The sequence below is a fragment of the Seriola dumerili genome, unplaced genomic scaffold (genome assembly GCF_002260705.1).
Source record: "Seriola dumerili isolate Sdu_G_001 unplaced genomic scaffold, Sdu_1.0 BDQW01000025.1, whole genome shotgun sequence".
NCBI lineage: Eukaryota > Metazoa > Chordata > Actinopteri > Carangiformes > Carangidae > Seriola > Seriola dumerili.
Window position 1 is genome coordinate 20913928 of NW_019174280.1, and position 14921 is coordinate 20928848.

At 49.5% G+C, this 14921-nt stretch overlaps 1 protein-coding gene across 1 annotated transcript in view; it reads right to left on the reverse strand.

Annotated features, from left to right (window-relative positions):
* mdn1 (midasin AAA ATPase 1) overlaps positions 1-14921 on the reverse strand; it is a 42571-nt gene that overhangs the window by 14955 nt on the left and 12695 nt on the right. The window contains exons 24-62 of the mRNA XM_022769056.1: positions 14402-14580; positions 13439-13647; positions 13128-13274; positions 12881-13022; positions 12654-12788; positions 12274-12412; positions 12038-12170; positions 11730-11860; positions 11114-11252; positions 10912-11026; positions 10421-10681; positions 10128-10325; positions 9459-9667; positions 9242-9364; positions 8947-9144; positions 8572-8679; positions 8291-8479; positions 8115-8204; positions 7749-8012; positions 7391-7655; positions 7131-7290; positions 6886-7002; positions 6583-6791; positions 6351-6499; positions 6043-6242; positions 5597-5820; positions 5338-5451; positions 4908-5037; positions 4681-4787; positions 4432-4565; positions 3567-3733; positions 3310-3430; positions 3005-3218; positions 1820-2060; positions 1595-1718; positions 1273-1437; positions 954-1168; positions 474-861; positions 123-235 (exon numbers count right to left, since the gene is read on the reverse strand). Coding sequence (XP_022624777.1) covers positions 123-235; positions 474-861; positions 954-1168; positions 1273-1437; positions 1595-1718; positions 1820-2060; positions 3005-3218; positions 3310-3430; positions 3567-3733; positions 4432-4565; positions 4681-4787; positions 4908-5037; positions 5338-5451; positions 5597-5820; positions 6043-6242; positions 6351-6499; positions 6583-6791; positions 6886-7002; positions 7131-7290; positions 7391-7655; positions 7749-8012; positions 8115-8204; positions 8291-8479; positions 8572-8679; positions 8947-9144; positions 9242-9364; positions 9459-9667; positions 10128-10325; positions 10421-10681; positions 10912-11026; positions 11114-11252; positions 11730-11860; positions 12038-12170; positions 12274-12412; positions 12654-12788; positions 12881-13022; positions 13128-13274; positions 13439-13647; positions 14402-14580 — 6666 coding nt within the window. The remainder of the gene's footprint in view (positions 1-122; positions 236-473; positions 862-953; positions 1169-1272; positions 1438-1594; positions 1719-1819; positions 2061-3004; positions 3219-3309; positions 3431-3566; positions 3734-4431; positions 4566-4680; positions 4788-4907; positions 5038-5337; positions 5452-5596; positions 5821-6042; positions 6243-6350; positions 6500-6582; positions 6792-6885; positions 7003-7130; positions 7291-7390; positions 7656-7748; positions 8013-8114; positions 8205-8290; positions 8480-8571; positions 8680-8946; positions 9145-9241; positions 9365-9458; positions 9668-10127; positions 10326-10420; positions 10682-10911; positions 11027-11113; positions 11253-11729; positions 11861-12037; positions 12171-12273; positions 12413-12653; positions 12789-12880; positions 13023-13127; positions 13275-13438; positions 13648-14401; positions 14581-14921) is intronic.

A 14921-nucleotide genomic window follows, 5' to 3' on the forward strand; every position in this document is an offset into this window, starting at 1 on the left:
GATTTAGTTTAGTTAAATAAACATTTTGAATGTTCCTGAGCAAAGTAAACTTACTGACCTCCCCCGGTTAAACCAACACTCTGGATTTTATGGTCATTTTTGAACGTGCCGCTGGCTCTGACCTGATTCGAGGATGCTGGAAGCCGTCGGTGGTGCTGCTCTCCTCCAGCTCTGCTCCAGTCATCAGCTGCGACGACAGGCTGCGTCCTCTCCACTCCTCCTGCAGCAGAGCCAGCTGCAAGAAGCACAGGGGGACACAACGATCCAGTCATCAGTTAAAAGTGTTTCCAGCTCTGACCGCCTTCTTCCTGCATGTAACGTGTAAAACCCTGAAGAGGTATTTGATACTTTTTGACTTCTGCTGCAGCGATTAGACCTAAACTGATAAATCAGCCAGGACAAAATACTATCTGTTTATATGTCAGCTGATAAGTGACAAGAAACTAGGGTTTAAAGATCTTTAAATTGCTGACCTCCTGCTGAGCGTAGTTGAGTTTGTAGGCCCTCTTCACAGCTGGGTCAAAGATGGTCTGAGGCGTCCACACTTTGATCTGCAGCAGGCCCATGTTGACCCAGAACACTCCGGAGCGGACCAGCGAGTTGGAGCCTTGGACCTTGCTCTGGACGTACTGCTGCAGGCAGGTGACGCAGGACTCCACCAGGCTGTCGGGGAGCAGGTTGGGGGGCAGGAAGTCTCTGAAGACCGTCTGGATCTCCTGGGCAGCGATCAGAGGGTCAGGATCCTCCACCAGGCTCTCGCAGCTCTCCATGTAGCCCTCCTGCAGGCTGGGAGGCAGCAGGTCTGCCATGCTCTGCAGCTGTCGGCGCAGGACCACGCCCTGGAGCCTGAAGTCTGTGCCCCTGTGGGTGAAGATGTGCAGGTGATTAGAAACTCATTTTTTAAGAGAATGAACACTTGAGGACCTGTGAATGTATGTTCTTTTCTAACCTACCTGAACTCAGCCAGTGCAGGGATGGCCATGTTGTCCCACAACACTGCAGACACGTCCTGCAGCTGCTGGATCCTCTCCTTCCACTCCCCCAGGGTGACATGGGAGAGGGAGAGGAGGGCCGTTGCCGACGGCTCCCAGCGACCTCCAGTCTCACTGCTGATGAGCACTCCCAGCATGCAATGTGACCACACTGCTTTACTCAGCAAGGCCGGACCCTGACAACAACACGGACAAAACAGCAGCAGGAAACGTGTTAATTATCTTTAATAGTCTGCGGCTAAAACCGTGACATCTACGGCAGATGGTAAACGGCCAGTACCATATTATCTGCTCCGTGGGGCAGCTTTGGACCCGGCTGGGTCTCAGGATTCATTGGGTCCCATTTCAGCCAGCGGTCTGGGTCCGAGGTCACACAGCTGGTCCACAAAGCAGCCAGAGCCTCTGACAGCAGCTCGCACCACACAAACTGCAGCTCCTCAGCCGGCTGGAGGGGAGAAGAACCATCAGCGTAACTGCTTAAGTTTGCAGCCGTGAATGATACTCTCTTATTTTTAGTGTATTTTATCTGATAGTTCATTAATTGTCAGAGTTGTTGAGAATTAATTTTCTGCTTTTGCAAAGAAAATCCTTATTCCACTGACCCTGTCGCTGCTGAGCAGGAACCAGAGAGCCTGGAGCTGACTGACGTTCATCGGCGTGGACTGGAGGCAGTAACGAAGATGCCTGGAAAGCTCCCGACGCAAGCTGTCCTCTGCCTCCTGATCGCTGCAGGTCAACAGGAAGAGTTCATTTAACAGTCGACTGGTTCCAGATCAGTCCTCACAAATGTTTTTGTTTTGTTAAGGGGTTTAAAAAAAGACTTTTACCCAGGAGACAGAGCCAAGTGAAGCAGGTCAGTGCTGAGTCGCAGCTGGTTGAGCACAGCCAGTTCTTCCATCAGGGGCCAGAGCTGGGCCCTGCGGCTGAGCTGCTGCAGCTCCTGTCTGGCCAGGTGGACTCCGCCTGCTGGATCCTCACCTTCAGACATGGAGCAGCTCTCCAGGAGACCTCTGGCGTTCATCTGACGCTGCTGCTGCTCCACACTCGACACCAACCTCTCCAACACTCCTGGTGTTGAGGAATTTCATATCAATTAACGGACTGAACCTTTAATATCACAAGTGAGAAGAGTTGAAACAAGACAAAATGTTCAGTGCTCCACCAGCATTGATGCTAAAGCCTGAACAGCAGAGGGAATAAAGTGCATACAGTCTTTTTTTTTTTACCACAGAAAAACAGTAAGATGAAGCCTCATGCAGAAACAACTAGTAACAAAATTTGTTCCTTCTTAGCATGTACGACTCATCACATTCACTAATTTCCCTGTATGTATAATTCAAATGTTGTAGAAAGTGAGATTTCCGTGTGTTTATTTGATTATAGAGCAGGTCCAGGTGCGAGATTACAAGACAGACAGATGTTGAGAACACGCTGCACAATCGTTGGATGTCAGGAATCGTAGTTAATCTTAGGGAACAAGATGAATCACGTATAGATATCATGCCTCTCTCCACATGGAGTAAACACCTGTTTGCACTTGTAAATTTTAATTAACTTAATTTGAATAAATGTGGAGTTTAAATATGATACTCAAATCAGCTAAAATAAAATAAAAAATTTACTGTAAAATCAATATTCTACCTGTTCACTGTATCACTGTGATGAACATTATGACCTTAAAGATATTAAACAACTTTTATGTGTAAAAGGACGATGAAAAAATTCTTTATTTGCTCTTTGGTGTCATTTTTATTAATATAATTTGGAGACAAACGCAGATGAAGACCCAATAATGAGCAGGCGTCATTCCTAATAAAGTGGTCCGCGAGTGTAGTTCTCCTTTTTTTGACCTGATGGTGGCGCTAGACAACAGACAATGTGTGGCCATCATTAGGAGGCTTTCCACACCGTACTGCTGAGATAACTTTGTGCTGGACTCTCGTTAGACAAAACTGTCAACCAACTGAACAACAACATCAAAACTCTCAGATCTTTCTGTGACACGAGCTCACCAGACTTCTGTGGGTCCAGCTGATTGTTCGCCAGCAGAACGAGGCCCCAGGCTTCCAGCAGACTCTCTTTGATGTCCAGCATGAGCCCTGCACCCTGAAGTCGGACCAGCTCCTGCCGCCAAGGACCAGCGGTGCCGTCCAGCCTCAGATCGCTCACATCTAAGGCTTTACTCAGGCGCCGCAGCCGAGACGCGCACTTCCCCACCGACTCCAGCTGCAGCAGGAGATGGAGAAGTGATGTTGAGTAAATATATACAAAGACTTTTGTCTGAGAGTAAATTAAAGTCGATGGAGTCTTTCCCCACCTTGAATGGCAGAGCTTTCCCCAGAGTTTTCTGGATGCCTTTCAGTGCAGTGGCCACAGACACCGGGGTGGACAGGACAGTCTGGATGGCTGCGGAGACCACCTGCAGCTCCTGGTGACCTCTGGACACGGCACAGTCACAATACATTCACTTAAAATCACACTATATCTCCAATGTTAGTTTTGTAGCAGCAAATGGAAAAAAAAAATTTAATTAAAATGTCAGATTCTGTAGATTATGTGGAGAAAAATATTTACTCGAATGTGGCCTCAGTGTCTCCCAGCAGCAGCTGTGGCAGCCGGAGGATGAGGTGTTTCTGCACCCACTGCCAGTGCAGAGACAGCACAGAGATGCCCTGGGAGTCGGCCGGCAGCGTGCTGCAGACGTCCCAGAAACGGTCGAGCCACTGCAGCAACTGCAGGATCTAAACGCACCACGGGTCTCATCAGTGAGGAGACGACAGCAAAGCCCTTATTTTAGAAGATGCCTGTGTAACCTCTGAGGATTTGTTCTCACTTCATGATGTGGCAGTAACTTTAAGCGTCATGGTCGGCTTTTAAATTATCTTACCTCATTGCATTTCATTCCCACTCTTTCTGTAATGACTAACCTGTTCTATTTATTGTTAATTACCTCACTAGCGAAGATACAAGCAGTTATAATAATATTATTACCTTAGGAGTAGAAGTACAAGAGGTAGTGAAGTAGTAGAGGTAGAGGTGTAGAGCAGTAGCAGTAATAATAGTACTAGCAGTAGCTAGTAGTATCAGTAGCAGATAGCAGTAATAAGAGAAGTAGGAAGGAATTTTAGCAGCTAGTAATAGTAGTAGCGTTGGTAGCATCAGCAGCTAGCATTAGCAGTAATAATAGTAGTCATAGTAACAGTAGCAATAGCAAAAATAGGTAGAGTAGAGGTAGAAACAAAAGCAGTACAAGTAGCAGCAGATAGAAGTAGAAAAATGAATATTATGTAATGATATTAGCAGTAACAGTAGTAGCAATAGCAGCAATAGTAGCATTAGCAGCAGTAATAGCAGCAGAAGTGACAGAAGGAGTTGCAGTAACAGCAACAACAGCAGCAGTTGTAAAGCAGTTATAATATTTTCATAAAGGAGCCGTCACCTCAAACATGATGTGGTCTGAGATGTAGGGCTGTCCACTCTGCACAGCCTGTAGAGTGAAGGAGTTCCACAGGTCAAAGAAGGTCTGGAGGTGCATCAGCACTGGATGGGGCAGGTGACCGATATCCACAGTCCCTGCGAGGGGAGGGTAAAACACAAGCTCATTATACCCAGTCGTGCAGGTGGGTGTCAGGTAGCGAGAGCTGTTATGGCCAGCAGTTCATAAATACACCAAGTGTCCGGTGCGTACCTTTGCTGAAGGCTGTGGCTATTCTCAGAGCACAGTTCTGAGCTGACAGGTTGACAGCACAGGTGCAGATGACGGACCTCTCCTCTCTGTCCATCATCAGAACAATCCTAACAACAAACACAAACAAACTCATTACACACATTATGCATTTCATTTCTAACTCTGTTTTACTGCAGTTAGGAGTGTGAATCTCACACATGCCAAGCGATATAAAGTCGATCTGTTACCTGTTGGCAACCGTGTTCAGCGCCTCCAGAAACTCCATGTATCTCTCCTCGTCCTCAAAGTTACACTTATTGGCTAAAATGTCCAGATATTGTTTGTTCCAGCGCATGTCCACCAGAATCCTGTATTCATCTGCAACATAACAGACAATGATTATTAAGTTGTTGATTGACAGAGACGTCTTTTAACTCTACGACTATCGTTCTGACAGACGGTTGGAAACTAAATTTATTTCTAAAAATCTAAAAAAGTTTTCAACACTGAAATTATTCTCTGAACTTTTCCAACTAACCTGAGACGGTACATACATGCACTCGCCTGCATTGAGTTTTCCTTCAAACCAGAGTTGCAGCGAGTGCCAACCTCCCTTCAGTTAACTTTCAAAGAGCAAGAAAAAAACTTTGATGGAAGATCCAGAAAAAAAGGTTTTACCTGTGCTGTGAGGCTGGAGCAACTCTGCTAGTGATTTGCCCTTAGAGGCAAGTTTGCTACCAAACACGGCCTTCAGCGCTCTGTTTCCCGCCTCCACCTGGACCAGCGCTGAATCTGGAAGAGTCGAGAACGGCATAGTTTAAGGATCCAAAGTGCTGGATAATTCTACAGTAAAATATATTGTCACTGCGCATGAACACCTTGTTTTGAGTATAAAACCTCTGTATTTTAAGTCTAAAACTGTGCAAGAGTAACAAACCAGGGGCGTATTTGTAGCTCTTCCCCAGGTGTGAGAGCCAGCTGCTGCGGAGGATCCAGTCTCCATGAGAGGCTCTCTCTGTGACCAGTTTCACCGCTGTGGGGATCAGCCTCAGAGCGTCTCCTTCCTCCAGATCCACCACTCCGTCAGAGAACACCAGGCCTTCATGGACACCGCTGCTCTGCAGCGCCCTCTGCAGGTCACTCAGACTCAGTGGCCGATTCCTGCGCACACAGACAATAATAGACTCATGACTTTTGACCATATTGATGTTGGGTGGGGCCTCACCTTTTACACTGCTAGCACCTTCTACAATTAGACTGAAACCGCAAACTCTTTAACATTTAAATTACGTTTCAGTGTTTCTACTTCATCTTTTTCTACATTGCTTCAGCACTGATGCGTCGTGCGCTGCAGACTCATGCTGCTGTTGTCGCCATCCTCACCGTTTGCCCTGCAGGCTGAGGGTGTTCAGGCAAAACGACAGGACCTGTCCGTCTCGGAGAACGGCGGAGAAGCATGAGTCCTCGGTGGAGAGGAGAGCGGAGGGGAAGCCGTCGGGCCAAACCCCCGCACACAGCAGCCCGCTGCCCCAGTCCTCCGTGTCGAGGATGGCCAAGTGCTGCTCAATCACCTGCTGGGCTTGCTGCAGGGGGAAAGAGCGCGGTGATGTTTATTCATGAATGTGCTCATTAGATTTAATTTTGCAGAAATATTACAGTAGGTAACGGTAATAACTGATAATAACCGATACCTTCTGGCTGGCAGTGGTGCGCTGGCAGAGGGAGTACGCCTCCCCACAGGCGTGCTGCAGGGCGCTGGGTAAATCCACTCCTCTGTGCAGCTGGCAGGACAGCAGGGTGGCAGCATGGAGGAGGGAGGCCAAGGAGGAGGCAGGGGAGTCTGAAAGACGGAAGCCAGAGAGTCTTTTGACTCTGCAGCCGGACTGACCGTCCATTCATCTGTTCGTGATATTCAGTACTTACCCCAGATGGCGGCTTTGATGCCTTTGTGTATTTCAATCAGCAGATCACACACACAGTCCCCGGTCACCCCAGCTGTGTGAAGCAGGGTCTTCAGGTCCAGTGAGTCCCAGCAGACCCCCTCATGTTCCCCGGGGATGTAGACCTCCACCCCTCTGTTCCTCATGGCTCTGGAGAGCTCCCCGTGCACAGGGTCCATGGTCAGGAACAACCTGCACAGCGCACACATCACCTGAGCACGGGCTTATTCAACGACTTCCACAAAAAAAAAAGAAGAAGAGAACGAGCTGTCATTATTCTCACTACCTGAAGTTTGGGTGTGGGGTGATTTGGGGGGTCTTCCCGTCTATGACGCCGCGTTCGTTGATGGTGAGGGATCCGCCAGGCTCCAGCAGAGCGTTGAGACGATCCAGGACGGAGGCACTGAGCAGATAAAACACAATCAGTTCAAATCACTCAATTTAAGCCGTTCAATCATCATCATTTAACATCACTGCATTTAAAGGGATTTAGAAAAAGACGGTTTTCTTCGAACACTTCTCCCTCCTCACCCGCAGAAGTTGACGTTGTCCATGAGCAGCCAGTCGCCAGCCTGCAGGGCCTGCACCAGCATGCCGTCCAACCACTCGAAGCCTCCGTTCGTCCAGCCGTCCTCCAGCTGAGCCAGACGTTCCTTCAGCAGCGTGAAGTCCATCTGCAGCTTGGACATGTCTGGACGACAAAACACGGACATTTCGCGGCAGTGGAAACACATTCTTATACTCTCTTGTTCTCATTCTTATGTCCAGTTTTCCCCTTTATCCCCCGTTACCTGTGAAGACTTTGAGCTTGGTGTTGAGCTTCTGCAGCAGGAGGATGATGACCTCCAGCTTGTTCAGAGCCTCCGAGTCGACCGTCCCTCCGGTTTTCTGCAGCCCTTTCTCCTTCAGCCAGTGGCAGAACAGGCCCCACGTCTGCAGCAGGAACTCTGTGTCCTGGATGCCCACGTCCAATGACATCAGGCCCCGTCTTATTACCATGGCAACTATGTAGTCCACACTCTCCAGCACTTGTTGCCAGGGTCGCATGATATCCACCTGGAGATGAGGAAGAGAGTGCAGGTTGATGCGGTCTGATGTTTTCAGATGGTGAAGCGGTCTGGGAAACTAGGATCATGACTTCCTGGTTACCTGCTCGAAGCCTCCCAGCAGCTCGGTGGTATCCATGGCGCTGTTCATGGCCATGACTCTGAGGCGGTGTCCTGTCAGCAGGGCCAGCAGTCTCACCAGGCTGGTCTTCGCGCTGGCTGTGGGGCCGACCAGTATCGTCATCCAGCCCATCTCCACACACTTCATCAGGGACTCCAGGGGCCGCAGGGCCTGGTGTGTGATGGACAGAGGGGGGTCCAGGGCCACGGGGGCTCCGCCGCTGCGCTGCAGGACCGAGAAACCCACCTACAAGGACAATCCACGAGAGAAGAAACCTTTAACTTTGTTCACAACAATCGCTGGCGAGAATCAGGACGAGGTTTCTGTGTTTTTTCTTTTTAAATTAACCTGCAGGTTGAGTGGAGTGATGTGGAACTGTCTGGAGCCGCTGTACGGCTCGAAGTCCTCCCCGAACACCTTCCTGAACACAGACAGCACCTGAGGGGGGACACGAGGACACGAGTGTTTTATTCACTTCACAACGCCGGGAACATAAAGCATCGAGTTCTGGTGGAGCAGAATACCTGAGCCTTGTCAGCCTCCGTCCTCATCCTGTCGGCGTACACCAAAGCGACATGCTGCCCGGGGCTGAAGAATCCCGGCGACTGGTCGGCCTGCATCAGCTGACACCACCGGAACATGTCGCGCAGGTTGAACTCCCAGGGGCTTCCCTTCTGACCCCACCGCCGCTCCACACTCACTTCCTGGACGAGCTGCGAGAGGCAGGAAACAGTTTTAAAACAACTACGGGAGCCGCTGCGGCAGAGAGTCAAAGACATACATGAGCGAGGGAAGAGAAACCCACCCTGTTACTGAACTCCACCATCTTGGCAATGATTTCCTTGTCAATGCTGGGGAAGATGGAGTCGGCTATGAACTCCATGTCTCTGCTGGTGAGCTGGTCGACAAAAACCTGGAAACGCAGAGTCAGATTTCATGAAGAGGGAGGAAAGAGAAACATACTCTAACACATTCACTGGGGCTCAGATGAGGATCAATAAGATTTTGAGTTTGACAAATTATATCAACGGTCAGGTCACACCAAGGTGTGTGTGTCTCACAAGTTCTTACTCTAACATGTGGAGATCTGTGACCTCAGTGGATTTGAGTTGTTTTATAGTTCAACAAATGGTTAATAAAAAAAGAAATAAAAGTATATGTAATCTCGACTGTTCCTGACCTGTGTGAATCTGTTGAGGAAGGATTTGGGAAGTCCCTTCCGCCCGCCGCCTTGAGTGAAGGGGTTCTGGCAGCCAAAGATCTTGGTCTTCTCGTGCTGAACCTGGAAGCTCAGGCCCAGTTCAGGGATGTAGATCTCTGCTCGGTGATCGAAGCAGGCGTTCAGACCCTCCAGCACCGACTGAGAGGCCAGGTTCAGCTGTGAGCGCAGGGAGCGAGACAAGTCAGCGTGAAACTACCGATTACATCGTCGCCGTTTTACAGTGATCTGCAACAAAAACGAACGCCGAACAAACCTCGTCCAGGACGACCCAGTGGCCTGCCTTCAGAGCCGCCAGAAGGGGGCCGTCACGCCACGCGAACTCCCCTCCTTTCCCTCCCTCCACCGGGAGATCGGTCCCAAACAAGTCGGTGACATCCTGTCGGAGGGCACACGCCGTCAGCATCAGAGCCGTTTAGTCTTTGAAGCTTATTTCAACGCCTGACGAAGACCTTCTGAACTTAAAGACTTACCGTTTGCTCGGACAGGTTGATTCTGACCAGGTGGTTCCCAGAGGCCTTCGCCAGCGCCGCCACCAGGCTGGTCTTACCGACACCCGGCGCGCCCTCCAGCAGCACGGGCCTCTGCAGCTTCAGCGCCCGCAGAAGCCTCTGGGCGTTCATGGCGGTCGTGCCCGCTGCGATGGCGTAGTCTGACAGGTTGCGGCTCTCGGTCTGAGGCCCTGGGTGGAAACACAGAGTCATGAGCCGTTCGATTCAGTCAGGAGGAGGGAAACTCAACTGCACCTTCGTATTAGTAAAGAAATGCAGAACAAACATATTTATAGTTCTGCTGGTTTTAAAGCTGCTTGTATGTGTTCTCATGCTTGGCCGATAAGAAGACGGCGCTTTAAATATGAACGTTCCTGCAAAAGAAGAATAATGGTTTTATGATGTCACAATGAGGTTGACCTTTGACCTTTTAGATATAAAATATCGTCTCTGCATCATTTTTTAATCGCAGACATTTGTGTGAGATTTCGTCATAATCAGCGAGTGAATTCTTGAGTTATGGCCCAAAAACGTGTTTCATGAGGTCACCGTGACCTTTGACCTTTGACCACCAAAATCTAATGAGGCAGTAAATGGAATTAAAATTGCATCTAGCGTCATAGATTTATCAGGAAACATTTAAATCCACACCTAAGGCGATGTAGAAGGGGTCAATGCCGAAGAAGTCTTCTCCCCACTGGGGTTTCCGCGGCAGGCCGCTGTCATAGACTCGCAGGGCGTCCATCATCTCTTGATCCAGCTTCGTCATCTTGCTCAGCCGCTGCTGCAGGAAGCCCAGGCACAGCCGGCGAGCCAGGAGGGCGTTGTCTGCGTAGGACACTGTGGTTCCTGCAAGAAAAAACGGAGACACCTGATCACATTTCCGAAACACGCCCTTCGACAGACGAGCTCTCGGTGGGAGTGAAGAGAAGCCGTCGGCGCACCGGAGCCAATGCCGTCTATGTAGACCAGACACGCGGCGTGGATGAAGGCGGTCACAGTGTCCAGTCTGAGGTCCCACTCCGCCTCCTCTTCGTCTTCCAGGGCTCCCATGGTCATGAAGCCGTCCTCGTCGCGCTCGCACACGGTGTTGAGGAAGTTGACCCACGACAGGATGTCTCTGACGCTCAGGATGCAGCGGCGGCCGAAGTCCTGCCGGGTCAGCCACTCGATGAAGTCCAGCATCAGCTCGGCGATATCGCAGCCTGGGTTTGGATCCAGAGAGGCAACATCAGTAACATGGTCGGGATTACGTTAATTGTTCTGCTTATGTATTGACCAAGGGCTGGATCGTTATGTAGCTTAAGACTAATCGTATATCAGCAACTGTGATGATGTAATGACTATGTAATAATGGTGTTTAAAAGGTTACCAGAGGTCAAACCTACGACCTGGACGTGTTTTGTTTTTAAACATCATCTCCGATCTACTTTACCGTCGAGTGAGAGGCCGGCGCGCAGGTTGTGCTGGATGATCTGCACCAGGTCGCTGCGGCTGTTGCTCTGAGGACACCAGATCTCTGTGAAACGGTTCCTGAGTGCAGGAGAGAGCTGTCCCCAAAAAAACAGACACGCACACCAAGTCAGAAAAAAAAAACATGTTAAAACACATGTGAAAGGTTCAAATTGACGTCTTACCTCCTTCTTGCCAAAGTCTCCTCCAGGGTTCATGGTGGCGACCAGGCGGAAACCCTCGGCTGCTCTGATCAGCTCCACGTTGTCGTTGTCTCCGCTGCCTTTCTCTGCCAGCACCAGGGACTTCTCCGTCTCCAGAACGCTGCCCACAAACGCAACACGTGTGACGACACGACACAAGCCTCATTAACTGTCATTAGCAGGTGCAGTAAAAGCTTCAAGTCTCATCCAAGTCCATATTTTAATGGGCAAAATGTGGTTTTTCATTCTATAAAAACTGCTATCGCTTTCGCTTCGTTCAATACTTCAATATGTGAAAATCTAATTACATGATCGTTACTAGATGAATTTAAACTTGAGTCGTGGGCCTCGTTAAGAGATGTGTGTGATTGTTTCTGATGCTGTGTGTATGTGTTTGTTATAATAGAATATAAAAAAGTATATAAAAAGTATAAGTAGATAAATACAAATAAGGTCAACGGTGGTTATAATAGAAGCGTCATCTAAGTGTAGTTTGTGATAGGAAATACAACTCAGGATGAAAAAAAAATCTGTCCTGAGAGTGTCGCATATCACAATTTATTGATATTAATAAATAAATGTGTGTGTGTGTGTGTACCTGTTGAGTCTTTCCAGCACCGAGTCGTCTGCCAGGGAGATCTCATCCATGAGGAACACCCCGCCCTCCTTCATGGCCAGCACCAGGGGGCCGTCATGCCACTGGAACAGCCTGCAGTCCTCGCCGTCCGGCTTCACACACACACACACACACACACACACACACACACACACAAAGTTTCAGGAATAGTGAGAAGGTTCACGTCAGCGTTTACTGTAATTGTTATCTTGGGGTTTGACTCTGCTTGTCTATAATTTTTTCTTCCTGTGCAGATTTGACATGTGCAGCTGCGGCGGCCTCGTCAGTACCTGGTGCGTGTGTCTGACGGGTCGCAGGCCTCCCAGGAAGTCGGACGTCTCCATGTGCAGGTGACAGTTGACTGAAAAAAACTTGTGTCCAGCCAAAGCGGCAAACAGCTGGCAGATTGTAGTCTTTCCACATCTGGTGAGGGAACAGGAAGAGAGATGACCGATGATCGAAATAACTGCTTGTGCAGAAAATAAACCAAGAAACGGTGTTACACATATACACACGTATTTCTTACCCGGTGTCTCCTACGAGCAGGACAGACTCGCCGAACCGAAGCGCCCGCCCCACCAGCACGGCCAGCCTCCTCATGCCATGCGTCCACACCACATGGCGGAACTCCTCGGGAACTCCGGCGATGCTGTCGATGAAGGGACCTGGAGATCGGAGCGTCAAGAAAACGTGACCGTGTGTTCACCAGACAAGCGCCATGCTCCATTATCTGCTTCGATTCTCAATTAAAACAGGAAGTGTGTGTCTGTAGCGTCTTTGTGTGTCTTGTTTGGTGTCAGGTGATCAACCGAATATTTGATTATTCATCCAAACTTTTAATAGAGTTCCAGTATGTGAACTGCAGCTGTTAATGCATCGGTGCGTGCGTAGTAATGTTCTACTCACTGAACTGGCTGGTCACCTGTTTCTGAGAGAACAGGTTTTCAGGGTTGACCGTCCTCTTGAAGTGCTTCTCCAGGATGGACAGGATGGTGGCCTCTTCCTCCGGCTTCCTGACCCGTCCTGCCAGCAGCATGTATCCTGTGCGGAGGAGGAGACGACAGCTTTTGTTTAGGGGTTTTTTTTTCCCCCCCCCAGTGGGAGCGTAGGTGTCGGCTGGTCGAAAGCCTCACCGTCGTCCGCCAAATGCTGCAGCCAGTCCTGGGAGGCCTCCGTCTGCTCCTCCAGCCTGTAGCGGTCGGCCCAGCGGAACAGGTCTCGGAGGGTGATGAAGCCGTGTTTCCCCGCAAACACGGAGGAGCCCCGGCGTAAGGACTGGAGACACAATCCGCACAGTTACAGACAGGATCAGCCAAATAACTCGGTGGGTAACGCGACGAGATAAGCAAAGTAGATATAAATACAGGAGTGCACTGTCACCTGAAGGTCTTGCATGACCTTGACCAGCTTGGCGCAGTAGGACGGGGGCAGGCGGCACCTCTGGTTCAGGATGGTCTCCAGCTCTCCACTGGGCAGCTCGTCGAAGTGCAGCTCCACAAAGCGGTTCCTGAAAGCCCTGGAGAGAACCTGGAGGAGGAGGAGGTGGGGGGGGGGGGGCATTATATTAAAGATTAAGGGGCGACCTGTGTCCCGTCTATCTTCACTGTCCCTTCAAATAAAGGCATAAAATCCCCCCAAAAATAACTTAAAAAAAGAGGCAGATTCATACGCAGCTTAAATTGTCGGTATACCTTTCTACCGCCGTAGAGCCCCGGGGGATTCTGGGTGGCAAACAGCTTGAACCTGGGGTGAGCCTTGATGACTTCCTGCGTCTCGGCCACGAAGAGCTCCCTGTTGTCGTCCAGCAGTCTGTTGAGAGCCTCCAGGACGTCGGTGGGGGCGAGGTTCAGCTCGTCCAGGATGATCCAGTAGCCTTTCCTCATGGCGTCGATCAGGACGCCTGGAGCGGACACACGAGCGAGCGGCGTGTTAGTCTAGGGCGGCGCCGCAGTTCGATAGCAGACGCGGGAAATGCTGCTGCGGTGTGTAACACTGGATGAATGGATTCATTATGCAAAGTGCCAGTCAGTGGAATCTAATGCATCATCATATAACTGCATCTCCACTTCACTGCCAATGACCCCGATGATCTTTGAGTTTTTAATAAATAAATGAGAAGGAAATGACTAAACGACCAAAAGTAAAGGAGACAATCAATAGACTTATCAATAAAGGAAATAATTGTCAGATGTTATCGTATCATGTAAAGAACATTTCAGGTCGCCGTTCTCTCAGAAAAAAAAAAAACCCCACTGAGGACGTGACCTCTGTATCCTCAATAGTCCCTACATCCCTGCTCCCTGCATCCCTGCTGCGCATTGATGTTTTAAAAGGTTTTTGGAGAAGAGTGGAGCTCTGTGGCACAAAGACACACACACACACACACACACACACACACACACACACACACACACACACAGCTGATAGCAGGACACATTCAGTGTTGATGTGGGTCTTTTCAGGGAAGAAGGTTTATTCCTCTAATAAATGAAAATGCAATGAAAAATGACTTTCTCTCATTGCTAATATCTGCCTTAAATCTAAAATCTGAGTTACTCTTAAATTTATTTACATCATATCTCACCTAGATATGAAAAAAAAAAAGTGTGTACTGCATGTATGAACGTGTGGAATCTGTGACAGAGTCCTCGTACCCTCTTTGAACACCAGCTTGCCCCTGTCATCCGAGGAGTAGCAGCCGATGTACTCCTGGATGTCGGTGTGCTCGTGGTTGTTGATTCTCACGCACTGGTTCCCCGTGGCCGCGGCCAGCCAGCAGATCAGGCTGGTCTTCCCCACAGACGTCTCCCCCTGGATCAGCACCGGGTGGGTCCTGTGAGGCCAGAACATGGAGAGAGAGAGAGAGAGAGAGGGAGAGAGTGATGAGAGGACAGACCACTGATGTGTTATGAGCTCAGTGTAGATTGATGTTGTAACCTGAGTGCACCAAATTGACCAGCCGGGGTATTGAGTGGTGAGGAGGAAGCGCTGACTCATGCAGCAGCCGGCGTTGACAAAAACAAATGAGCAAAATGAGAAAAATGTTTTAACATTCGATATTTCCCCACTTACTGTTGGTGACGAGAAAAATACGTCGTAACTTAGCACCTGATGACCTGATGATTATGGCCACAGAGTCCATCATCGATTTCAGGGTGTTCTGACACCACTCGG